The 26,664-nt window shown below is 39.9% G+C and overlaps 1 protein-coding gene across 1 annotated transcript in view; it reads left to right on the forward strand.

Annotated features, from left to right (window-relative positions):
* nrg3b (neuregulin 3b) overlaps nucleotides 1–26,664 on the forward strand; it is a gene marked incomplete at its 5' end in the record, with an annotated part of 208,280 nt that overhangs the window by 175,386 nt on the left and 6,230 nt on the right. Inside the window, 4 exons of the mRNA XM_079333907.1 lie at nucleotides 6,770–6,796; nucleotides 12,876–12,978; nucleotides 15,067–15,193; nucleotides 22,272–22,381. Of these exons, the coding sequence (XP_079190033.1) occupies nucleotides 6,770–6,796; nucleotides 12,876–12,978; nucleotides 15,067–15,193; nucleotides 22,272–22,381 (367 nt within the window). The remainder of the gene's footprint in view (nucleotides 1–6,769; nucleotides 6,797–12,875; nucleotides 12,979–15,066; nucleotides 15,194–22,271; nucleotides 22,382–26,664) is intronic.

The following is a 26,664-nucleotide window of genomic DNA, read 5'->3' on the forward strand; positions in this document are numbered from 1 at the left end:
GATCTTGTATTAATCTCAGGATTCCCATCTCCTTCCCTCCTGTAGCATTGTTCTTGGAGTCAGTGCTGTTGCACTTTCAGTTCGATATGGACCCAGTCTTCTTCTCCTTTTGCTTTTTGGTGGCAATCTCTGTCCAGGACTCTGTGGCCCATCAATCTCCAGTTTTTTCAGGTGTTTCCTCTGCAACCTCCTTCATGTTGTTTGGTTGTCATGGCCTGTGTAAAAATTCTTTCTTGGAGAAACAGAGTTACTTGCTTAAAGAGACAGAAAGAAGGCTTTTAAATCCAGGTGTGTGGTCGGCCCCCCTTCTTTCCAAGAGTTTGTCTGGTGTGCTTGACCTCCTGTGGAGGAGGTGTTGCTGCAGAGTTGTAGGTGTGGAGACAGAGGAGGAAGTCACATCTTAAAATCTAACCCTACATTTCTACTTGTCCTTCATTTCTTACTTAAAACCTCATTTCTTTTTCCTTTCAATCTCTACTAATTTTGCTTAATTTCTTTTAATAGAGGACATCTCATGTGTGAAAAATTGCTAAAGTTGAACATCTCTAAATCACATATTCCCCATCTGTCTGCTCTTAATTCAGCAGAGCCTGTCAGAAAAAGGAAAAATCAGATATAAATGTTTATTTTTTCCCCGTTTTGTTTTCTCATGTTTTCAGTGACTCACTGGGACAGATGTGCTTAAACGTTCAATGGGCTTATCACTCACACAACTTCACAATCACACTGATCTTCCCATACAGTGTATGGTTGGATCTTATCAAACATACACTAAAACTTTTTGCAACTTAATTCAGCCAGGTGGTTTGTATGACACATAAGTTCCGAGCAACGCACCTCAATAGCATACAATCTGCATGCCAGACACTGAATGTCGCAAACAAAGTTTTTATTTTTGATTATCACTCATACGCCCATTTTATTTTAGTGGGGCCTTGTGTATATCTATAATAATCGTTGTTTCACGTGTTTTATTCTTTAAGTGCAGACAGCCTCGTGCTGTTCGTTAGATATTTTAGTTTCATTTTTCGTTTTTTCTTTTTCTTAACTTTTCTCGTTTAAGACACTCTAAACATATAAAACGCACAACACATCAACAAAACACACTACACATCAACCTCCATCACCGCGCAGGGTATGGGAATTACCAAAACATAAACCTCCAAGACCGGCATTACATGGGCATGGCGTCCATAAAACACTATATGGACCCGAAAATGCATAACTGAAACCACCCCAAAGGACTTAAATTACGTTTCAGCTACCTAGGCTTTTACAAATTGAGCAAATGATTCAAACGCCGTACTCACTTAGATAGAGCGTCCGCTGTCTGCACCCTGTATCTGACGTCAGGTGGGATCCAAAATCTCCGTTTGTCGGAGCGGAATTTTCCCGGCCGGCAGCTCCTTCAGTTCAGTCTCAGGTAGCAATCAGCGGAAACGTCTATCCCATCCTCTCGTCGCCATAATGTAGTGGAAAATTCTCCTTTTACGAGGTGGAGAGTTGCTAATTCTCAAAAGAAGAACTTCACGGTGGCGCTTGAATCAGATCTCTTTTTAATACGTGCAGCACGGAGGAGAGGCCAGAGCATCTTCTCCCGAACCCTTACATTACAAGTCCTTATATGCAGTACAGAGAGATGGAGGGAGGTGACCTTACACTTAACAAATGGTGATCTTTACATTACAATAGTTATTTGAAGTTTCCTGTATCCTGTCCTCTGGAGACAGTGACTCTGTGATAATCAAATTACATTTACATTTTGTATGGTGTTGTCTGAGAAAGAGGATGCCCTCCTGTGGCTTTCTTTCACCTTCATTCTTCAGAACATTTGCTGTCTCCTGGAAGTCTAGTTAATTTCTCACACGTGTTGCTGGGGCAGAATTGAGCTGTGACCGCTTGCACATTTCAAACAACAACGTTGTCATTTTCGATTCGTATAGGTATGTTTCAAATTTGTTGAAGGCAACAGACTCAGCCATTGATATGAAGCACGTTGTTGTTAACATACTGTACCTGTGCATGTCCAGTTTACAGATAATGGAGCAGGCCGTGTTTGAAATCAAGCCGGCTGTTTGTGTGGATAGTCTCTTCCATGGTCTACCGAGCTAACATGAGTTGCACCTGGGTCTCTGATGTTTGCAGCAGGCGGCTCTCTGACAGCGAGTGTAGTAGAGGCATGTTGGCTTTACAATAATGCCATATAATCATCCCCATCTGCTGCAAATATTACAAACACACATATGTACAGCTTGCGTTTCAAAAAATATGATGATCGAAAATTCATGATGACCCCATCCAAAACCTTTTTGTCTAAAAACAAATATACTGACAGCTGTGACACAAAACTGCATGCAAATAGTTTTGTATTGCCAGGCCACGCATGCACCTGTTACCACAGAAAACTGTTTGGCCACAATCGCTCCCCCACTGAAAAGGATAAGTGCCCTGGAAGATTTTCCAGAGGAATGAAGCCTATTTTGATCTCTGTTGATACAGAGTAATCTAAAATTTACCCAGATTACCAAGGGTTTGGAGGATTATCCTCTTTTCAGAGGCAAATCATGTAATAACATAAACACAAACATGCACATACTGGCAACAACCATGACAAGCTGCAGTGGTATGCACTTCAATTGGGAGTCTGTGCGTTCTCGCATGTAGAGTTTGATTCTACATTTTCTTTCATTATTGTGTCGACTTTGCGCTCCATTCAAACCCTTCGGTTAGAAAAGTTTCATCTGTGCCCACTTTATTTTTAATTCTTCTTCTTTCTTTTTTTTTTCTAAAATCAATCTCCAAGCAACTCTGCTCTCGCCAATCATCCATCGCTCCCTGATTCTTTGTCTCGTTATTGACCAGAAATGAAGCAGCCTCTCAAAAGAGCAGTGCAGACAACGAGTGGGTCATGCACACACATCTTTACACAGGTAGAAAATAGAAGCAGAGCTGTGTCGCCCACTTCTCAAAAGCCCAGGACAAAGAGAAAAAAGGCCCCCTGCCAGGTACTCCAGCTGCACCGCTGTGAGCTCGGCTTTAGAAATGAGTGGGGAAGAGGTGCTGCCATCTTACATATTGTTGCACAGTGGGGAAGTGGCGCGGTCTTTAATTGCAGGCATGGAAGAACAGGTAGGCTGCAGTTATACTGTATACTGCTCTGTATACCTAGTAAGAAGGAGTAAGTTTCACAAGAATCACTGAGCAATCGTTTTATTCTGATGTCACTCTCAGGGTGGGAAGCTGAAATGCTGCTATAATGATGAAATGCTGTAATCAAGGTGGAAGTTGCATAAATGTAGGGTACTTGATGATAGTCATATCACTTTTAAAAAAAAACACAATAGTGAATGTCTGTTGGTTTTCGTATCAAAGTTAAAGAAAAGATTTGATTTTCTGTGTGCTGTTTCAAAGTAAGGGTTGCATCACTTCCGAGCTGGCATTATGTCAGTTTCTGAAGCTAGCCAACATGAACACTGGCTAAGAGGTGCCTAAATTCCAACATTAGTTGTTGCCCAGGGGTGATTAAATGTGTTGTTTAAATTTCAAATCTTGCCAAATCACTCTTTTATTCAGTTTCTCATTAATTTAGTGAAATTACAGAAACATTTCAAATAGCCTACCATTTGTTTATGTCACAAACTTGAACAAAGAAACGGCAGCATTCGAACTTCACACTCTGAGTACCTGATTCTCAAAAGGATTGTGCAGCTATCGGGCCTACAAAACCTGTGCAAATGTGCCAAAAAGACGCCATCTGTTTTACGCACACTAAACAACCAGAGACATTCAATGTCCCTGTGCCCAGTTATTTTGGGAAGAATTGACTCCTTTCGATGCAAATCTACCTCATTGCAAAAAGCATCTGATTGACACGCCAGCGCTGATAGCCACATGAGTGGAAAAAAAAAACAGTTTGTTGAGAGTTGGTGGTAACTGCGCTGAGTATTTATAAGGGATACACTCACAAACTCTACCATAATCAGGAAATCTATTCTGCCTCTGACCTAAATTAAATGATCTGTAAATAAAGTCTGTAAATGTAACTCATTTATTATTTACAATTATCCAAATAACAACTGAACTGAACCTACATATGCGACACAAGAGCAAACAGCACAGAACAGGAAGACTTTTAGGGTGTTTACGTCTGAGCATCAATCCTTGGAGCTATTATTTATCTATTATATCTTATTTTCTGTAACGATTTTTAGTGAATCAGGGCCTGAGTGTGAGATCGGAGGAAAATTGTAGCCACAGTGTGAATATGCTCAATAGTGTTCTGTTAAGCTTGATAAGTCTGTGAGGCGATTGTTGTATTATTGAAGTGGAAGTTGAGTAGGCTTTGTGTATGACCCCACTTCATTACAAAGAGGAAGGCGGCAAGACTATAATTTAAACTATTAATCTCCTGTAGACGTTAGGTGTTGAGTAAGTTGCTACACTAGATATTTCGTTCAATATTGCAGACACAAACCCAAACGTGTTGACTCACTAGTTCCATGCTCACCCGAGTGGAGGAGGGGATAAAGGATTTGATTTACTCCCGCCATTGTTTCTCCCACTCGCCAGATTTCTGCCTCTTAATCTGGCAGAGAGCATCCAACATGATGCACAGGTATTCTCCCAGCCCTCTCAAGGCCCTGTAAAGCGAATCCCCAAGATGCCCCGACTTGCCAATGTGAAGGATTGGCAGCCAGCTCATATTATGATTGGTGAATGTCTCCAGACATGCCAATTCCAGTGGAAAGGATGTGCATCAGTGTTGTAATGACATCATCCGTAGAGGCTGTGACAGTCGAGGCGATTTAGAGTGGGAGAGTGTTGGCTGTTGCCAGGGGTGATCACAGGAGATGGCTTGAATGGGTGATACTGATCAAGCAACATCAGCAAGATAGTGAATTTACTTTATGGCTTTGGCAAGTGTTTCTGCCACTGTGCGAGAAAGACCTTGGCAAAAAAAAGTGGAGTTCATATCTGAATCATCCATCCTGTAAGATTGGAAATGGCAGCATAGAATAGAGTTGCTGTTAAATCCAAAATTGTGAACATAATGAATAGCATATGAAAAGTTAGTAATCAATCTCAATCCTTAACCCAACAGTCATTCCCCTGTATTTGGTTGTTGTGTTCTCCTTGAGCCAAGTTTTGTCAGCAGTGGGAGTCTAGTTTTGTATTTTTGGTGGCTGGAGTTTAATTTTAGGCATTGATGATTTAGGAATTTAAAACTAAATCCTAATATATAGCATTACTTTTTTAACTTTGAGAAGAAACTATCAATCTGAAGACGCTTCATAAGTTTTTAGCTTTTCTTTGAGCTGCTTGAAAATTATCATAAAAAATTAAATCAATACAGCATTTGTGAAATAATCCAAAAGGCTGTACAAAATAAATCAGGAAATTACAAATTTGCACTGGCTTCCATTTAAATATTGCACAAATGAATGTGTGTATTGATTTATCAATTTAGAGATCTGCAACAATTTTAACATTAATGGCCTGGCAGTCAGAGCGTCAAAAGCACACACTTGGCTATTCAGATTTTCACCTTTAAAGGTCCAAATGCGCTCTGAAATTTGACAGAAATGTCACGTTTGCTCGCTCTTCCAAATTCCATCATTCACCTTTTTTAAGAAATGACCTTCATACACACTGCTTTATATTAGAAGAGAACCTTGTTTACTCATAATCCATTGAACCAAAATGATGTTTGTCTTTTACATATCTGAATCGCACTCCAGCCTTCTGTGTTGTAATTTTTCCTCAAACTCATGAAGCCAGCCCAACGACACATTTTCCCATGGCACCATCAAAATGCATGCGTAAACAGATAGAACAGATGTTTGTTTTTTTTTTCTTCTTCTTCTTCTTTTGGCAGGGATTTTTTTTTTCAGAGTGCCCACCACATAATCTGGCAGGAGCTTGGCAAGCAGTATTCTATTTAAAACGCAGACCACCTCTGTCAGAAAAGCAATTACTAGTGAGGGTTTCATTTTAATTTAAATGAGATTACATTACAGTGACATGAAAAAGGGCCACTGTCTGGTCTGAAGGAACACGAGTGCTCCCTTTTTATCTGTTTCTCTCAGTACTGGGAATGGGGGGGGGGGGGGGGAGACTTAACTGCATGAAGATTGTGTGAGAAAGAGAGAGAGATTGAGTGTGTCAAAATGTGTGTGTGTATCAGACAAATCCATACAGACAAGAGCACTGTATGTCTATGGGTGAGCATGCCTGCATCTAAAAGGGACCAGCTTGTGAATATTGAAAAGCCATGCTTGGAGACGGAGGAGAACAATTACCACAACGCCTCAGGCTGGAATCAATACAAAAGGCCTGTGCAAGGCAACGTCAGTGACATAAAGCTATATGATATGTCATTCTCAACTTAATTTTTTTTCGATCCTTCCTCTAATCCTCTCAGCCTCCCTTTATCTTTGTTGTTCTCTTTCTTCATAAAAAAGCCCCAGCTGGCAGTGGGAATTCAGAGTGGAAAAGGCATAGTGAGCATCCAGGGCTCGCTGGCTCATTACCTGGTGCTCAAAAAAAGGAAGGAGGGGGGGGGGCATGTCAGAGGAAGCCGTCAAACAAACTTTATGGTCTACTTGCTGCATGTGTGTCTCCCTGAAGTGAATTCTGAGAAAGATAGAGGCTCATCATGTTCTAACTGTTTTATCTGTCTCTTTCTCTCTCTGTGTCTGTGTAAACACCTCTTCTCTCCCCCCCCCCCACCCTTTTTTTTCCTCCTGCTACCTGCCTTTGAACGCGACAGTGGATGAACTTGGGATCGAGTTCATGGGTAAGAGAACTTTTTCATTTACTTTGTCAAGTGCGCATTTTTTTTTTATTTTTTTTATTTTTTTCAAAATCCGTACCTCTGTGCAAAGCTTCATACAAAAACACAATCACAAGCGCAACAACAAGGCCACTCACCTTGGAAAAAAATTAATGCAGGGCCAGTCGCCATGGAAACACTGTGGTGTTGAATAAGGTGTATTCCGTCTGAGTGGATAGCAGTGCTGTCACAGAGGAGTGATGTAATGAGGGAAGAGCAATGAGACAGCTGCAGTACATTTCTTGAATAAATGTTTGGTGAGTTTAGCTCAGAGACTGAACATTTTTTTAAATCTGGATTTTCACATTATTCACCCAATAGCCTGTACAAACACTAAAAATGTATCCACAGCAGGCATTGCTAAAGCTCAGAAAGTCATGGCTCCACAAAAAAAAAACCAAAAAAAACAAGCCCGTCAATATGTGATACTGGACCTACAGCAACACAGGACAAAAATATAAATCATCAATAGACCAACATTGTTTTGAGTATCAATGTGAGTATTAATGTTTGTGGAAATAGTAAATACTAAAATGTATTGAAATAAAACAAATGTTAACATTTTGTACCTCACCTGCAACAACTTTATGGCACAACAGGGGGCAAAATCCAACACGTTTGGATTCACTACTAAACATATTCCCACAACGGCTAATTTTATCTTACAGCAAGCTTGTGTGCTGCAATAATATCAAACTGCTGTATTTAATGATGCAAGTTGTTTTTTAATTTACAGTCTTTAGATGTTATTTCCATCTAGACTTTTGGCAACAGTAAAGACAACGGGCATTAGAAATCCAGAGGGACACTTTTGTTGCACATTTATTAAGAACCAGTCAAAAGACAGGAAATTTAGATTTCCTCCATTTAACTTACATCCTGGAACAAAGCAGTTTGATATTAACACAGCATGTCAGCTTCCAAATCTGTGTGTGATGTCAAAGGCAGAAAGAAAAATGGCCATAGAGTGAAAATAGTAAATGGAGTAGAAGCAATTACATTTTGATCAGTTTGGATTTCTATTTATAAAATATCTTTAAAAAACAAATTACCCAACCCTCTTTTTTAAATTTATAACACACTGTTCTTTTTCCAGAGAGAATATACAGTTTTACCCCAAATACACACCCACACTTAACACACACACACACACACACACACACACACACACACACACACACATTAAACACACACACATCCTCTATCAACCACCCTTGTGAAGTTTTTCATCTTCTCGTGCCATCTTCTCAGGCTCCCTTTTGTGCATACATAAAATAACTAACATTGCACGCTGTGAAGTTTTCCATTAACATCATACTTCATACACTGCTGTCATGTCACACACTTGCTGCGGGGAAATACGAGGCAGGGAGGGAGGAGGAGGAGGCGCTTTGAGACGGGAAGCGCCTGCCCTGCTGTACACAACATTCCTCACTTCAGTGATTTTAATCCGAGGACTAAATTAGTTGAGAATGTTGCTGCAGGTGGGCGGATGCATTAGAGAAAATGAGAATGGGCGGCATGGATTGATAGCTGGACGGATGACAAACACAGTTTTTGGGGCTCTGATGTAAGTGCACGCTCATTGTGCTTTCTCATTGAGTTCCATTAAGACTTTTTCTTTTGCTTTAGCCATGAGTCTTCTGATCGTTGTTATATAAGTCTAATGTTTGACAGTCTGAGCTTGAGACAGTCTGTCAGACTGCAGCAAAGCTCTGTTTGAAGTTGGATTGACTACTCCAACTATGATCTTGTCTTTTGATTTTCTTTTATTCTTTAGCCCCGCAGCTGCAGCTCTGTGTCTCTCACTAGTTTCCCCTGATGTATTTCAAGCTGAACAACCAATTTTGTCACGGATACTTAAAGCATGCTCTTCATTATAGTATTTTTATCAAGTCATTGTTGTGGCTATGGCATAGCTGGCCATATGGGATTGTGCTGTCCTTGTGTCATTATGACATGGTTCCATTTCCCAACATTTTGCATCTAATTTCAACAATGCCTCACAGGCTCAGGCCATGACAGGCCTGTAATGTTTTTATATACAGACTCCATGTTGTTTTTTTTCCTTGCAGACATTCAGTGGTGCTTTGTAGACAACTGTTGTCTTCATGTTCTGATTTTGCAAAAGCCTATTTCATCTTTCCAAAAAAAAAAAAAATACGGCAGAGGAGTTTGTCTCAGGTGGTGGTCTGATGGTGTGGCAGCAGGGAAAGATGTCTGTTCCATATATCTGAAAAGATGCAACTGTTTGAAGGTCATTTTAATGAGAACAAACTGAGGGGGCCTCTGAAGGATAACACACACTTAGTGACATATTCTTCCAAAACAAACAAACAGCAGTGGCAACTTCCTGGTGTAAATTGGCAAAAGGATGCTTGAAGGTATTCAATAATATTCTTGATAAATTACAGTCTGTGAATTAAGAGATTTGACAGCTTTAACACTCACATTAAAAAGCTAATGGGAAATATGTTATAGGTTTCATTTTTCTGAACAAGATCCTGGCAGATATTCCTGACAGTAATGTTTCATTGTAGGACTTTACATCACACGGGTCAGCGACCAATTTTTCTCTATCTATTAATCTGAAGTATTTCACATTTAAAAGAGCAATATGTAAGATATTGACTGGACAAAATGGTTTGTATTGTTTGAAGCTGCGAAGGGAGGCCGTGTTGAGCTTTGCAGCTTCGCCAGCGATGAACTCGGAGGATTGATGACAAGAGACGGAACTTTTTCTTTAGCCTTTCAGCATGTTTATTTCACCGGCTCTCATGCCGTGGCTTCTCACCTGACACACTCTGTGCAACTGCGCAGTACAAGTTCGAGGCGCGATCAGTCACAACAAAACGTGATGACGTAGCATGCGTACATATCTCCCTTATACCATACAGGGGGCTTACAGCATTTCATATGTAAATCAAAATACATCACTGTACCTCAGTTAATAACAAGAACAAAAATACATAAAATGACAACTGCAACGACACCCCCGCACTGCTGTTTTGGACGCCCATCGGTTTGCCAGGCAAACAGCAAACCAACAGGTGTTGCAACAGTGGAAGCAGGCGAGCGCACAGGTTCAGCTATAACTCAATTTTACCTGACCTGAAAAGCCTCTGCATGTTTATATTAAGTTATACAACCAGAAACATGGTAAAATAAAAGGACAATAATGTGCTTTTGAAAAATGGAGAGATTAAAATGCAGAAAGGTTTCAAGACTCATGGAGAGCTGGCTAAGGACTGAAGCTTCCTTAGCTGGCTGACATGGCATCCTGCATGTGAATCTACTATAGGGAGCGAGCAAATCCGTACGTTAAGGAAGCATTAACAGAAAAGTATATGAACCAAGAAAATAATCAATTCTTAAAATAATTGTCAGTACATTTGTGTATGCTTTGTGATTCATTTATCAATTAAGAGACAAACTGGTGCAACTTTCACAACAGCATCTAAGCAGCAATCTATCAAGACATTAAAGTCAACTAAATATCAGCAGCAGAAAAATACACTGTCCCATATGTTTCTTTATAAAAACTCTGTCATGGGTTGTTTAATGGATTCTAGTCCAAACGGAGATTATTCTAGTCGTTTGAAGGAACTCTCAAATATTATTATTGATATCACAAATAATTTATGTCAGGCTTTGATGCACTTGTTAGTCGCACATCAACTTAGTCATTTGGACTGGATAAAATGCCAGCAAAACGCAAACATGAAAATATAATCGTTCAAACCCAATGTTATTAATTTTTAAAAGGCCACAATTTTCCTCATAACAATTTGTTTGTTTTAAAAATGCAGTAGTGTGACACAACTGGCCTCCCCTGCAGCTGATATTTTGACTCCCTCCTGCCTCCTCCTCACAGGAGCTGAGTGGGCAGTTTGGACCGCTGATGTATAAATATATATATACCGTATATATCCACATATTCTAACTCCAGGAGTTTTTATGTTTTATCTTTATCTTTAGCCAAAAGCATTCTAAAAGGTTTTCCCTCCTGTTTGAACTCAGACGCACCACACTATCCTTTAAACGTGTTGATGCAGCACTGATGTAATGCAGGGGGAGGAAAATGATGCAAACAGACTTTAATGTAAGCTTTGACCACAGGAAGCTCTCCAGCAGTCACCATGCCCTTAAAAATAAAAGTTGGACCAAGTTGACAAACCAATGCAGACAAGAAGACCTCCCGGGACACTTCACTGTTGACAGCATCAAAAGCCACAAGCAAGCCCTTAAAGGTCAGGAACAGGTTGTGGGGATGTTTTCTGCACTTTACCCTGAGCACTCAAGGCGGTGAGATCATTCACAAGGGGATTTATTGTTTTTGAGTGATTGAGTAATGTCTCAAGGTCATGAAGACTCAAACTCTGTTGAGTAGACGTCAGAAGATTGGTCAATTTGAGTTCTATTACCGTGCCCACATTTTACCAGATGACTTAACTATGATGCTGATTCAATGAACAAACAATCCAAACTTTTTAATAGGTTTAAGTTATGCCAGCTTAACTTGTGGACCATTGAGGGTATAAGTAACTTACCTTCATATTTTCAAAAGCTGTATACTGTAGGCTACCTCTAAACACAAAAGGAATCTTTACTTCTCAAACAGGCTAAACTTTCATCAGCCAAATCCTGTTGTCATCTGTTCACCAAAAAAGTGTAGAGAAACTACTCAATAATATTTTGGTAACTTAACTAACTTTGACTTTTCTAACAGTTATAACAGCTAATATCACATGATAACCCAATATCAGTTCCTCTTTATATAAGATGTCTGTTAAGTTTGCAGTATGTCTTGGTTCAGGGAATCCTGACTTAGCTACAGGTTTAGCTAAACTTAGCCTTGTCCTGTGTCCAACAATAGTCAGAGATTTTATTTGGTATATTAACTATATTTATTGTATTCACCTTACCTTACAAATAGCCTCAACATATCTTAAAAGGACAGCTGACAGTAGCTGAAAGTAATTTACTTTGGATTAGCAATGCACTCTCAGCTAGCTGTGTTGTATGCTAATGTTGCTGTGGGTTGAGGTATTTGTTCATCGTACTACAAGACAACAAGCAGACTGAATATTTAGAGAAAACAATCTCACAAGTTTACATTTACAGATGGCCAAGTAAAAGTGTTACTTGAAATATTTAGATGAATGTAATATTAATTTGACTTTTCATGTATTTATATTTCATATGTAATGTTGCTCTGTGGACAACAATTTTGGAGAAGAAACGTGGATTTTTTTGGCAGGGGTAATACATAAATAATTAATTTGTTGCACTCAAATGTGTTTTCCACAATACCCACGATCACATATATGGCTTTTCAGAAAGCTTTTCCAATGCTGTTATTTTTGTAATGGATCGCCTCTTCTTGACACGGGGGTTTTTGATAATTCCCAGTCCATTCAACGACTTTGCCTTCTCACTTTGCACTCTGCTAAGTAGCACAGCTTCACGTTTCGGCAGCTGGGTCAGACAGATATCTGCTGGGATCAACTGCTTTTTGTCCCAACTGCATCTGACCTTAAGCCTCTGCTGCTGATGTGCGGGGGTCTGACAAGAGGCTCCGGGAGCATTCATTTTCTGCTAATTCCCTGTTGCCATCAGTCTCTGAACGCTGACACACATTACAGTACACACACTAATACACACACACACACACACACACACACACACACACACACACACACACACACAGTCAGTGTTGCCCCTGCTGTGTAGACAGTCCATCGGTGTTGCCTTCTGGGTTTGTCTGAACGAAATGATTATCACACTTCAGTTAGCACATGTCACTAAGCCCTGTCTGTGTCTGCCATGTCCCTATCCAGTGCTCAAACGCTGACATTTACTGACAGCGGCACTGGTCGCTTTATGCTAATGCAGATGGTGGGTGGATGTGTCCGTCCATCATTCAGTGTGAGTTCTGTGTGTTAATTTATGGCACAATACTTTCATGCTCACAGCCACAGTCCATATTGTTGGTGTCATAATAAAGAGTACACTGCATGAACTGTATTCTTTCTTTCCACAGAGAGCGGCGACACTTACCAGAGGCAGGTGCTGTCCATCTTCAGCATCGCCTCAGGGATCTGTCTGCTCGGAGTGGCATGTATGGCACTCTACCGCCGCAACAAGTGAGTGATGCCAGCCAGCACCACATTAGCAGCATATGCCCCCGGCTGTGCGGAAAGAGCACTTTACTATCATGGCGTAGAGCCCGATGAAATTCTAAGTGTGAGTCAGGGAGACGGTGTTTTAGCTGGGCATCATGTCTAAATTGTGTTGGATGCTTTTGGGACAGCTGCTCATCTAAGATTTATTCATAAAAAGGTTTTGGGGAGTAGGTGTGGCGCAAAATGCTTCAGACAAAGCTAAATACACAAATAAAGCCAGAGGTAGAGTCACAAACATTAGACTCTAGGAGCATGTGCACAAAAAGCAACACACCAGTGAATTACTCACCACAGGGAAGAGGAAAGAAAGGGAATGCACAAAGAGAAGTAATGGCCAAGGGTAAGAGTGGATTTTTTTGCAGGTTGTGTTGATTGAATTGGTTTTGAAATAAAAAAAAAAGGGTTGGTTTTTTTAGTCCCCAAAAACTGACACAGAGCTTTCCAAAAACAGACGATTTAAAGTATGGAAATTATCTAGAACCTTAGTTTAATTGAGTCAGTTCCCCAAAGTTGTGTTGCTTAGATAAATAACTGCTCCAGCTTATGCTTCCGTTTTGTTCTCCTCAGAAAAGACTGTACAATTAATTTATAGCAATGCTTCATAGGAAAAAAAAAATCCAAGATAATTATAAGCTGTTATGAAATGTAATGAGTGAAGGATACAGAATTGCACTGCTTTCCAGATATTTACAAATAAAAACTGGGAGTATATTGAAGGAACTGTTTTCTCCATGTTTTATTTTCAAGAGCATCCTGAATCTGAACATCTCTCCACATCTGTTACACGGAAAACATTTCAAAGGCCTCAGCTGCAGAGAATTTAGCAAAATGCAAAAAATGAACATTTAAAGGTTAATTAACATTTAATACACAAGTCTTGGGCGTCAATTAGATTTTAACCCAATCAAAGTGTAATCCAAAATGAAGAGACACTCAAACATTGTCTAACTAGCATAGGTATACGATTTTTTTTTTTTTTTTTTGAGTTCGTGAAATGTATTTTACTTATTGAGTTGAACAGACTAGATGCAATTATATTTATACCCAAGGTGACAAACAGTTGAAGATATTCATGAGGCAGGAAAAGTGGAAAGTCTTGGTAAGTCACCAGATGATCATAGATACATTAACACCTCCCCGGCTCTGCCTACGTGACGCTATATACAGACAGTATACATACGCACTTTATTGTAACTTTAAAGTGTGTAACCTATCAGGAGTCTTCCTCTTAGTCTTGCTCTGTGAGATGAACATCCACACTCTGGTGACTCAGGAGGTATTTCTGGACAAATCTCTTTCCTATCTTCCTTTTTCCCAGAATATTATCACAAAGGCATGTAATGGACGCTTCATGGTACATTGCCTTGATTAAATTATCACTTGTGAAACACATCTTCGCTCCTAATGCTATTTTTGTGGCTGGTTGGATTGTTTCTCACCTCAATCAAGCCTTCACTTACAGCTCTGGAGGAGAATTCCCACATGTGAGGAGCAAATTGACTCGGGTTCGTTTTGTCACTCTGACCTTTCAGACACTCGTACATTAACAACGTTTGACAAATGCTGTCAAATGTGGCTGGTTTGGCATATTGCATATCAAATAACTGTGAAAGAAAGTAATAAAGATTGTTGATCTGTACACTGGCACATGTTAATATATACACTCAGTCTCCTGTGTGTGGCCTATGTATTACATGGGATGTGTCTGCTTTTACACACACGGCACAGAGTTTGTACGAAAAAAGGAAAAGCTGGCCAGTAAATATAATGATTTGCTTTGCTGTTACGTGTGCTTACGAACAGCCAGCTAAGTGGCTAATAGAAATCACTGAGTGGACTGAAAACTGTTATCGAGTGTGTAATCATTATACAGGAGACAGGGGGGAAAAAAACTCACATCAGCATTTTTTCATATGCATAAAACCATCTCTGTGGGATTTTAGATTGTTGTTGGGTTTTTTTTCGATGAAAGTTAGGCAAAGTTTAATTTTTAAATGTGCTCTGTATATATTGTTCCACTGTATTAAAGTCTCTCTTCTTCCTCTGCAGAAGACACCGGGAAAAACTCCAGGCCCATTTCTCAGATAACCGCAGCCTGAGGGACTGCAGTGTCAACGCCTCTGGCCTCATGTCCAAATCTACTCCTCGCCTTCAATACAGCCTTCAACTCCAAAAGGTAACTCTCTCCCTAATATTGCCTTTATCGTCGTCATAATCAGTTCCATCTTAATACGTATAGTACTCCTGTGAAAAAAAGAGTTTAGAGTGCCTGACAGGATGATGTACGATGTGTGTCTTAATAATCTCTCTACTGGCTGAAGCCTTTTGTTCACACTCATATCTGACACAGGCTGAGAGACAGTGGGGAATTATAGTTTCAAATAAATGCATCGAGCGTGGTACAGGAAAAATCTGCTTGTCACGTTCACGGTGACACATTCCTGTGACAAACTGCAGATTGGAAATTCTAATCTTTGGCATGTCAGGCGTTGAATTCACCATGCAAGCACAGCAACAATACTATGTTGTAGACAGATAATGTTAAATGGCACTTTTCTTAGCCCTGCTTGTTCTTTTTGAGGGGAGTTTTTCGTGAGAAAGGTTTTTTTTGCAGCTGCTTTCACTTCACTTATTTTGATTTTTGCAAATGGACTGCCTCTTAATACATTTATTTATTACCTTTTAGCATGATGAAGAACATTGTGCACAATGGACCCTTCAACCAAGCCAGAAAAAAAAAGGTCAAAGCTAGTAATGCTTTCAAATAGGAGACCCAACACAAAAGGCACTTTGGGTTAAAAAAAAACTAAACAAAAACAGTCCAAACCCAATAGAAATCATAAAAATCCAACTGCTGCTTAAGTAAAAAACAGATCACAGGTTGGTGACATGAAAGTAAAATGGAGCTTAAACATGAATTTCCAGCCTTTCCAGGGGGAGAACAAACTGAACCAGGCATTAATAGAAACACAGGTGGGTGATGTAGATGGCCGCTCATACAGCTGATGTAAAATCCCAGGGTAATTGCAGCTTAATGCACACCCGTGAAGGTTTCAACAAAAGAGTACAGTGGTCCTGACACATTAGCACTTTCATGAATGCTCCCCTTTTCTTTGCAGCTGTAAACATGTTCGCTTTTCTTTCTCCTTTTTTAATTAGAGTTTTTATCCTCGTTTTAATTCATTCATCTATTTATTCCACTCACAGCCAATTTTGATTCTCATCATTTATATTATATATATATATATATATATATATGTTCCTAATGTACACTTGTTTACATGGTATGCTAATATGCCCCAATAGATATGTCATGTTCCTGTCTTCTCATGTTTCCCTTTTCAAATAAGATTATATTTAATTGTTGGGGTTTTTTTCCGCTCTCAGCCACATCCCGTTTTGCACTGCATCTGCCAATGCTCACCTGCTCTGTTTAGATGTATTCCTAGATGTTAGTATCCCACACACACAAATATGTCCACCACATTTTTTTGAAACTTTTATGACTCCCCACTTTAATATTTATGTGCAAAGGCAGGTTGTCAGCATACTTTATTGATAACAAACAAGAAGGTTGTACGCCATGTTTGTTTTGGAGCTGTTGCCTTTTTTTTTTTTTTTTTTTTTTTCAGGGGGGGAAACTCCCCATTACGTTTCGGCCTTGTTCTGTCATTTCTGTGCAACTGCTTTGCCTAATGCAATCTGTGCTGAAGCTCTTTAATAATGCAACTAGTGTCACACGTTGAAACAAACACCCCTGCAGCGAACCCCACCCACAAAACTGCAGTTGGCACAATCTGAAAGCTTTTTGAGGGTGTCACAAGAAATTGTGCCTGTGAGCGGTAGCCAATTGAGAAGTGGCACAGCATTTTATGTAAATGTTTTAATCTTTTTTAAGTAGCATGTGTTTAAGTCAAATAACAAAATATGACATCTAAATAAGCGAGAACTTCACATTTAATCACTTGTGCACAAAAACCTTCAAGTTCGTATCCTCAGATTTCCCACAACAGACCAGTCGACGACATTGAAGCCCAGTTTAAAGTCTGTCAGAAAGGGGGCTGTTGTTCCATATAATAGCACAGTAGCAGGCTATTATATTAACACTGTGACTGTGACAATGTGGTGACATGAATATGTGAAGGCTCAGCATGAAGCCCTGCCCTGTGTTCAGCCAAGAAATTCTGCTTTTAGAGCTGGACCCAGGGAGGAAGCTCGGAGGAAGACAAACATAAAAGACAGTGATAATAACACAACACCAGGCTGTGATAGAAGAGTGTGAAGGAAGCTTAAAGTAAGATGTGAAAGATCTGTGGCTGAAGGCACCCAGGAGGGGGCAAACCAGAAAAAGATTATAAACTATAATTAGCATGGACAAAGTTTAAGTGAAGTCACCACCGGTTTCTAAAAGGCGTTTTTTGAAGCCTATCCATGGCAGTTGCCATGTTAGAAAGGCTGATTCTATGAACTCTCGGGCAATCTAATGACAGATAGAGAGCAGGAACTAAGGCTGGCCTTTAGTCTTCAGACAAACTGTTTAAACAAAGCCGCTTGCAGTCGCATCGCCCCTAACCATCCATCATAAAATCAAACAGGTGGGTGCTGAGTCTCTGGGATCTTGCCTCTGGTAGACATTTGAGGAACTGCAGTTTTTTGGGGGGTTTTTTTTTTGCAATTCTTCAAGGGCCTCATTTTTCAACAACAGAGGTTGCCACTTGGGAAATATTAACAAATGAAACAAATATTGCCTAAGATCTGACAGATTTGGGACCCCCAACCACTGCTGCGTCTTCTTACCAACTCTTTCAATTTAGTTCACATGCAGTTTCAAAGACAGTTTTCAGGGGGAGCTGGATGTGTGAACACAAACAGTAGATTTGTTTTTTAATCAGACTTCATCCAAAGTTGCTCCGGCCAGTCCTCTAGCACTTTTCCAGAAGAAAGTCCAATTCAGCTGAAGGCCATAGACTGTCTGCACGAGACCTTTGCAATCATGCACATAAATTTTATTATTACTCAGTTGCTTTGTCAGTCTTTTTTTCCCCAATTTTTCTTCTTTTTTACGCCACGTCCTGCCTCAGGAGACCCCCAGGCTGTGAGGGGTGAACAAGCAGATCAGGAGGATTTCAGGGGCAGTTCCCCTGAAGTTCTTTAGAAATTGTCAGGACAGCGTATGTGAAAACATAACCATGTTGTGGGACAAATTTGGGAGTGGGAGGCTCCCAGAGTTTTAAGCCCCCTTTGAAAAACAAACAAATGCCAAATGTGTCATGAATATATTTTGTATAAAAACTGTTATGTACACATGGCGACACAACACAACAATATTGTCAAATTCAATAAAATCCCATTTTGATTCCTATAATGATATTCCTGTGACTCGAGTGATGCAGATCTTTGACCTTTGCTGCTATCCTCTCCATTGTGTCTAAATGCTAAGAGCACCACAAACGAATGACACTCTTGACATTTCTAGTTACATAGTAAAAAAGAAAGTGTTTTGAGAAGACACCCATGTTTTCATAAAAAGCTGATTAGAGAGTGTAATAATCATAGTTGCTGAATTTACAAAAGAAACTGCCACAGCTCCCTTGATCACAATTTCCTTGCAATTTCTTGTAGGTGGTGTCACTCTCTGGATTTTCTTTAAAGAAAAGAGAGGACAAACCGAACAGTGGGTCCCTTTAAAGAGGCTCAAAACATTTTGTCTATACTGCATGAGAACACAGTGCTTTTTTGCTGTGTGCTTTGGAAGGAGTAAGGAGGAGGATGAGCACAGTGAGCTGGAAACAAAAGGCTGGCTCTGTCAGAAGCAGGTGCAGAGGGGAGGATGAAATTCTCTTTTTGTCAGTTTCTTTTTTTTTTTTCATACCAACCAAATCCAGAGTCTTCAAACCCCTTCAAATTCTCCCAATTCATGCGTCACAGACCAAGAAATTTCCCCTCTTGATCCCCTTTGCTGAGCAGCCATGTCAAGACTTGTGTATGCTGACCTCATTGTTATACTTTTTTTTTTTTTTCTGCAGCAGTCCTCCAAATCTCAGACAACTAAGAAGATATTATTCCCAGAACAGCTTTTTCTTTTTTATTTATTTAGGCACATGGGCACCTGCACTGCTTCTTTAGCTTGTGTGTGCTTCAATTCACCTGCATTTTTTTTGCACATTTCTATAATTCTCCATCTGTGATTGTTTTGCATATTCGTGCATCAGGATACATGTCTGTGCATATGTTCTCTCCATCTGTATTTCAGTTTGAATAACCATTTGATTTGCACTTAACTGTGAAGGTGCAGCTCTGTAGAGGGTTAAATGTAGTCCCATATTAAATGAGTCATTTCACTTCCCAGGGAAATTGCAACCAAAAAAGAAATGTAAACGTAATTGTATAGTTAAACACCTCCGACCTCTTAAGGGAGCTGAATCAACACCTCTCCGGCGATGGAATCAATTCTCCAGAAAAAACGAGACAGGCTTTCCACCCATGAGACGTGCTGCGCTGAAACAGACATGCAGCGACATGAAGGAATAGGAGCACACAGACCGGGAAGACCAAACACAAAAAACTCTATTCCCACCAGGAGGAAGTTGGAGTGATGCTAACTAGCTAGCTAGTGAAAAATATGAATACTTAATGGGGCTAGATAAAGAATAGGGACACAGAGCAGAGTCCAGTATAGAAAAATGACTATTTTAATAAAGTCTCGCCAACTAAAGTGCCAGAAACTATTTTTCAAAGGTACCTGCTTGTTGTCTTAAATAACACCAAAGTCATTCGGAATCTGAGTCTTCTGAATGTTTCGAGTCAGAAATATTCACGACTGTAAGTATCCTGACATTTCAGAAAGTTCTAACCCCCTGTTACGTTCATACAAAAAATAAATCAGGACCCACATGCACAAACCTAACATATTTATTAAACACAAAGGGCAAGCTAAGGCTTCATGTCAAAATCAAAGTTCACAAAAGTCCAACAAAAATGAACAGGGGAAACAAGAAGCCATGAGGAAACGCGTATGAACTGAGAGGGAAGGAACTCTGACAGAGGCGAATACAATCAGGGCAAACAAAATGGAGGGAAAGAGGAAGATGGGAGGAAGAAACACTGGGGACAAGAAACTACAAAATAAAACAGGAGACAATAAAGACTCAACGAGGAAACATTCAAATTAAGAAACACAAAAGGGAAACAAGCAACAGCAGGGAAGAATGAGGAAAAACTAAAACAAGAAAGGAAATCTAAACTCTAAAATATACAAAACTAAACATAACCCAAATCATGACACCCCCTGAAATAAGGACCTTTAACAAAATAAAGTCCCAAGGCTGAATTGTGTACCTTCAAAAAGTGTCCTTTATATAAATACAACAGAGGCGCACCAATTCCTTTATACAAAATGTATCGACAGTACAGACGTCCGAGCAGAAACAGTGGAGCTGTGTTGGTCCAAGTTGAATATCTGAATCTATAGGTTTTGATGAACTGCTTTTTGATAGTTAATCCATGAATATGCTCTCGCTGTGAGTATTTTCTTTTTTAAATGTAAAAGTTTCAAAATATACTGAACAAAAAGAAGTGTCTCTTGAAGTCAGGTTTTTTTTTTTTTTTTTTTTATCAAAGCCTGAAAACAAACAAACAAACCAAAAAAAAACAGAAGGTACAATGCCATGAGAGAATTAGCCTGGGTGCCAGTATAAACAGAAAACGGAGGAGGGAAATTAGTCACTTGTAGAGCGAGTGTTATGACAGCAGTGGGGATAGGATATGAAAGCTTCTGTAGGTAATGCGGTGACTCATAAAAGGACAGGCTAGTGCAGCTTGAAAATTAATAATGTTGTCAACTGTTACAAACTCTGTGCTAATGTGGCTGTCAGGGCGTAATTCTAAAACAACTGATCAACACTTTGATATCAGGTAGAACCAAAATTGGGTTTGCTATCAGTAGTTGTCACATTGATGCAGTTTGTGCAAGTCAACCTGCAGAGGTTTGTGCTGCTGCTGCTGGATTGTCCTTCATGAAGAATGGTCAAATATCCCATTATGCACAGTTCAGGACTTGTTCAGAACATAATCCAAGAGGGATTAATGCTGCTCTGAATACATTGGTTTGCCTTTCTCCTTGGTGTGTAGTTGAACGTCAACATATTGATAGATTTTTCTTCGCCCTGTACTTTTTTTCCTTGTCTCTCCTTGAAATAAATCCACCTCGCATTGTGTTTATCCAAGGCTATCACAAGTGGCATAAAAAAAAAAAAACCAAGGCAACAGCAAGATAGGAGGGAACAAGTGAAATGTCTTACGCCATGCAGGTCTGCCATAAGATATTTCTTTCTTTCCCCGAACATAGATATCATCCAGCAGGAAAGTTTCACCACAGCAATTCTTCAAAAAAAAAAAAAAAAGTGAGGCGCTGTGCACCCACAGGGTACATGAGAGGGTGGCCAAAATGATCCTATTTTCTCACACAACTAGTGAACAGCAGTAATAGCCCCCGCTGGGAGTCAGGGGTGTAAAGACGGGGAGAAAAAAAAAAAAAGAGGCTTATCACGAATAAGAGAACCTTGAACCAGCTGTAAGTCACATGAAATATCTTTAATGATGTGCAATCAGAGTGACAGAAGGGGCAGAGCAGGAAGGAACTGTAAGTGGAATAACAGAATTATCTTGTGACTTAGTGTCTCACAGGCGTGGGGGGGGGGTTCTTTAGGCATTTCTGGTCGCTGTGCCGCAGCGCCGTCTGGGGCCTGTTGTAAGATAATGCTGTTAATTTTGATAAGAATAAAGGGAAAGAATTGAAGGGAGGGGGAACTTCTTTAGGAAACCATTAATGTAATCTTGTGTAGGATTATTTCTTTAGTGCAGCGGGAGTGCTGTGAGGGTTATGGCAGAGTTTATTCACGAAGCGTCCCCTCCTAATCTGTAGTTTAAAATGTAGAGTGTAATTAAAGACACTCTGACTCAGGGAGGATAAAGCAGCTAGTGAACATCCCAAAACTCACTGTGCACTTTAACATGAGTGGGGACTCACTGCTAAGCCAAATAGAGTATCCCCAGCATTATGTGGAGCTTATTTACGTTCATTTTTTCTTACACCTGAGAGTCTTGTTTTATCAATCAATCAATCAATCAATCAACGCTGTCATGAAAACAATCACTGTGGGTATTTTGCATAGCTTGAGGCTTCATTCTGAAGCCATGATCACTACAGTATGTTTTACCACTTACTGATGCACTCTCCCTTTTCATTTCTGCAGAGCTGCAGCTCTCATGGATCCTCTCTGAAGGGCAGCAGCGTGGCACCAGGCACATCAACAGCCGCCCCACCTATTCTCAGCAGAGCGCTGTCGAAAGGGAAACGCTTCAGGTGAGAATGTGATCTGATTTCCCGTCCCCTGTTTCATAACTCTCTTTTCCACTTTATCCGCATATAAAAGCCAGCCGAGGGAGAAATGTAATCATCCTGCAATATGGTGGAATATATCGACCTCAACAATTCAAAGCAGACCGTTTGTAATTTTTTTCAAGAAAGATTTATGGTGATTATGAGTGGGAGCGATTTTTTTTCTGATATATGCCTTGGATTCAGTGCCAAGACCATAAGCTTTGCCTGTGTGCATATCCTTAGTCAGCTTTCGTTATTTTAATGAAATGAAAATTAGAGTCTCTCCAAATAGCTGGGAAAATAGACGTCATTATTTGCATGACATGTCCAGTTAATGTGCAAAGTGATTAAATATGTACTCAGGCAAATTCTGAAATGACTTCTTGCACACTGGGGGAGAAAAAAAAGCATATAGGGAAAAGATCCTCTGAGAGGAAGTGATTAATAATATACGGAGTCAAACATTGATTCGACAAAAATCATTTCACGCCAACCATCAAATGACGCTGATATTCAGCTAAACTAAAATCAATTTTGCCACGAGGCATCTATGCTGTGTGATCACAGCAGCCAGCATGATAATACTAGCATTAGAAATCCTCTGAAGAACATGGGGATGTTTTTCGGACGAGTGACAACGTGGTATTTGGGATGTTTATTAAAAAGCTTAATTTGCATCCAGGCTATGGGTGCAGGCACACTTTGACAATAATTGACATGCAGCCACTCATTGCACAAAGAATCAATTCACATCAAGTGTATTTCCCTCAGCTCAAATGACTAAAATGTGAACGTGGTTGATGAATATCTTCTTCTCACTGGAAGAGCTGCAGTCTGGTAGCTATTACGAACGGAGGTTTTGTATCTTAATGATATGATGAAGTCGTGTTGTGTGCATTACAAAAGCTTCTATTCTCATAAAAAAAAAGGACAGGCATACGGTGACAAAAAGAGAAAAATAGGGAATATAAGTTGTGAATGTGTACAGGCAGAAGGACTTCTTAGATGTCAGTGTGACTGTGATGACAGCTTCAGTGAAAACTTCTCCGAGGCAGTCGTCTCTGTTTTTAATGGGCTGGTGCCGTGTCACAGAGGAAAGTTTCTTCAAAAACAACAACAAAAAAAAACCTAAACTTGTCATGTGTGGCTGCAGGACCGTGCCAACTCTTCTCAGCTTTTTATTCTCGACAGTGTCGTGCAGGTGCTTCATGGAGGGCAGCTGACAGTCAATCATCTGTTAAGCTTGTTCTCTGGGTAGGTGGAGATTGGGGGGGGGGGCACTAGACTGTGATGGATGATGGTAAGATGCTTTCAGCTATTGATCTGAGAAACTGGACCACATTGTGAGCTATCAAGAGAAATGCCCCATAAAAGCATGTCGATATGGGCCATCAATAATGCTGCAAAAGGTTACCCATGTATCGTTGGCCTTAAGAGCATGCGCTAATTGATTCATCTGCTTGAGTACAGAGTTTATCTTTTGAGCTGAGGTTTTTCAAAAAAACAATGTAGACATCACATAAATGACTGAATATATAATATAAAGATTAAAAAAAAAAGTACAGTGCTTTTATTAAAAAAGACTTAGGGGGCAGTTAGTACAGCACATAGTTTGTAACTGGGCACAGCTGGTTTTGAAGTAGATGCTTATTATTTAAAAGCTAACGTGCTTACGATGACGATATATTTGTGATGTAAAGCAAGTTTTATGTCCACCAACATTGGCCATGTTTATTGTTAAACAGACCGGGTAATTTGGTTGTGAACTTTAGCTTTCCTCAGTATATACAATGACAATGTTCAGCGAGTGTTATGTCCTCTAGTATGTATCAACATTAGCCATGCCTATTCTTCCAACGCCCGCAGCGCTAGTCTGTAAATATAGGCACAGCTAAATGCGGTGTTTTGCGTGCTTGCATGCTCACAATGAGAGTGCGAACATGCTGATGCTAAGCTCATGTATTATTTAACAGCATTCATCAGTATTTAGCCATCCCTGTTTATTATCATAGAGTATGTAGCTGTATAGCTTTGTTTGGAGCTGGATGCAATCAACGCGCTCAAACATGTTCACAGTGACGATGCTAAAGTGCTGATGTTTAGCGAGTTTGACCTTCATAGTCATTAACTGACATTGAATGTTTCTTAGCATGGACTTTAGTCTGATCCCATGCACAGCTTTGATTTGAACTGAATACCAATCTTGATGCTCGCTTGCCACCAAAGGAAAATGCTAGAAAGTTTAACATTAATTACCTTGAGGCCGCATTAGCTCACTGGGGCTGCAGCATCTCAGTCTGTAGAGACTTTGGTCTAGTGGTTGGAGAGGTGCCAGTTCACTTCTAGAGCACTGCTGAGGTGCCCTTGAGCAAGGCCCCCCCCTGACCCGCCCCCCACCAGCTTAGGATCACTTCCTCTGGGCAGCCCCCTCCTTACTCTGACATCTCTCCATTAATGCATGTCCATAGGATCCTGTTTGTCGACACATCCGGTGTGTATTTCAGCCGATGTGTGTGTAGCTTGTTCAACAACAGACTGTAAAATTGAATTTCCCCTTGAGGGATTAATACATTATTTCTTCTTCTTCTTTTTTTCCTCGCATCCTAACTTTTGCTCAAGGCTCTCCCCACTAAGTACATAAAAGGCTGATGGGAGTACAGTACTATTTTCGCAAATATGTGTGAATAACTGACAGTAAATAACATATTTCATGTAGTAGTGTCCGTTAAAGGACTTCACCAGATGAACAGGAACTTTTCTTGAGGTAGAAACAAAGTACCATATGACAAAACGATCGCTCCGTTGTTTATTTTTGACTACTTCCATGAGGCTAGCATTTTTTAGATTTGACATGCTTACCTTCTCTTAATGTTGCATATAGTGCTCGTGGTAAGGCTGTCAGTGGGGGAAATGAACAAATCCATCATTTTGAACTTTTTACTTCCACTTTTCACACATTGTAAATTAACTGACCAGAACAGCTCCCTCTGTTCCTTCTCAAGCATATTTCTGAGCTGCTTTGCCAGCAAAATCTGAAAGGGGGGAAAAAACACAGTCCAAGTCAATGTGATTCATTCAGCAGTTACTGTCATTTCAGTTATTGGGAAACTTGATCAATCACCAAGACCATTGTAATGTTTGGATTATGAGAACATTGTAGTATCACAGACCAATCAATATGTTCACATCCAGTCAGGGAGCGTAAGTCTTTCACATGCTGGGGTTATGAATAAAAGAGAGAGGCCGTGTAGACTATCAGGTTACCACGATAGAACATGTTGTTTGCTTTGCTCATAAAACAAACTGTTATACTGTGCTTAGGGCATTTGCCACTTCGTATTGCCCTCTGTCTTCAAATCTGTTCTGTTTATCCCTCCATCATGTTTAAAAAGGCTGAGAAAGAAGAAGAAGAAAAAAGTCAATATATTCATAGATCATAGTCAAGGTTATCAATTTAACATCAGAGGGCTGTGTTTTTTCTGAAACTGAAGGGCATTAGACCTTTAACATCAAACATTCAATAACTAAAACAGCTCGGGGAATGTTTGTTATAACTGGTTTTATTTTTTTACGTCTTCTAGTTAATCCTTGTTTTCAAAAAAATCGGAGCGCTTATAAACATCAAAACTGACTAATTCAGCTTTACTCATATCAACTTTTTATAACATTATATAACAGCTAATGAAGACCGGCACCAGCATTAGTTATGCTCATTGTTCCACAGCCAAGGGACATTTCAAATTATAGTAGTTAAACATATTTTAACATTTTGTTTCAGTCGGCGATTAATGACTAACAAGCTGTCACCGTCACTTTTTAGTGTACTGAATGAATGAATATGAACGAGAAAATTCAGCCAGAAAATCTTAAAGTCTAAAGGCTGGATTATTAAAGAAACAAAGTCCACCGCTTCGTTCATGCACTGTTTGTCATGTTCTGCGGCTTCATGCTGCAATGACAAATTATTCAAGAGCCCAAATCAAGCTGGAGAAATGTTAGCCACTGATTTGTGCTTCAACGCATCCCCTTTTTTGCCCAGTGTAAATAAAATGAAGCCCAGTTGTTTTTCGCGGTTCAGTCACTTGATCAATTGACACACAATCAGTTGACCTATTGCTCGCGAAGGGAGGAGAAGCAGGTGATCAAAGAAGGAGCCGCAGATCAGCGCAGATTGTTTGTTGTCTTCAAATAAACAGGAAGTCATTTGGGACCTGTTTGTTCTCTTATGATATACTCGCACAGCAGCTTGTGATATAGTTCAGTAT

Source organism: Symphodus melops (assembly GCF_947650265.1).
Source record: "Symphodus melops genome assembly, chromosome: 21".
Classification (NCBI taxonomy): domain Eukaryota; kingdom Metazoa; phylum Chordata; class Actinopteri; order Labriformes; family Labridae; genus Symphodus; species Symphodus melops.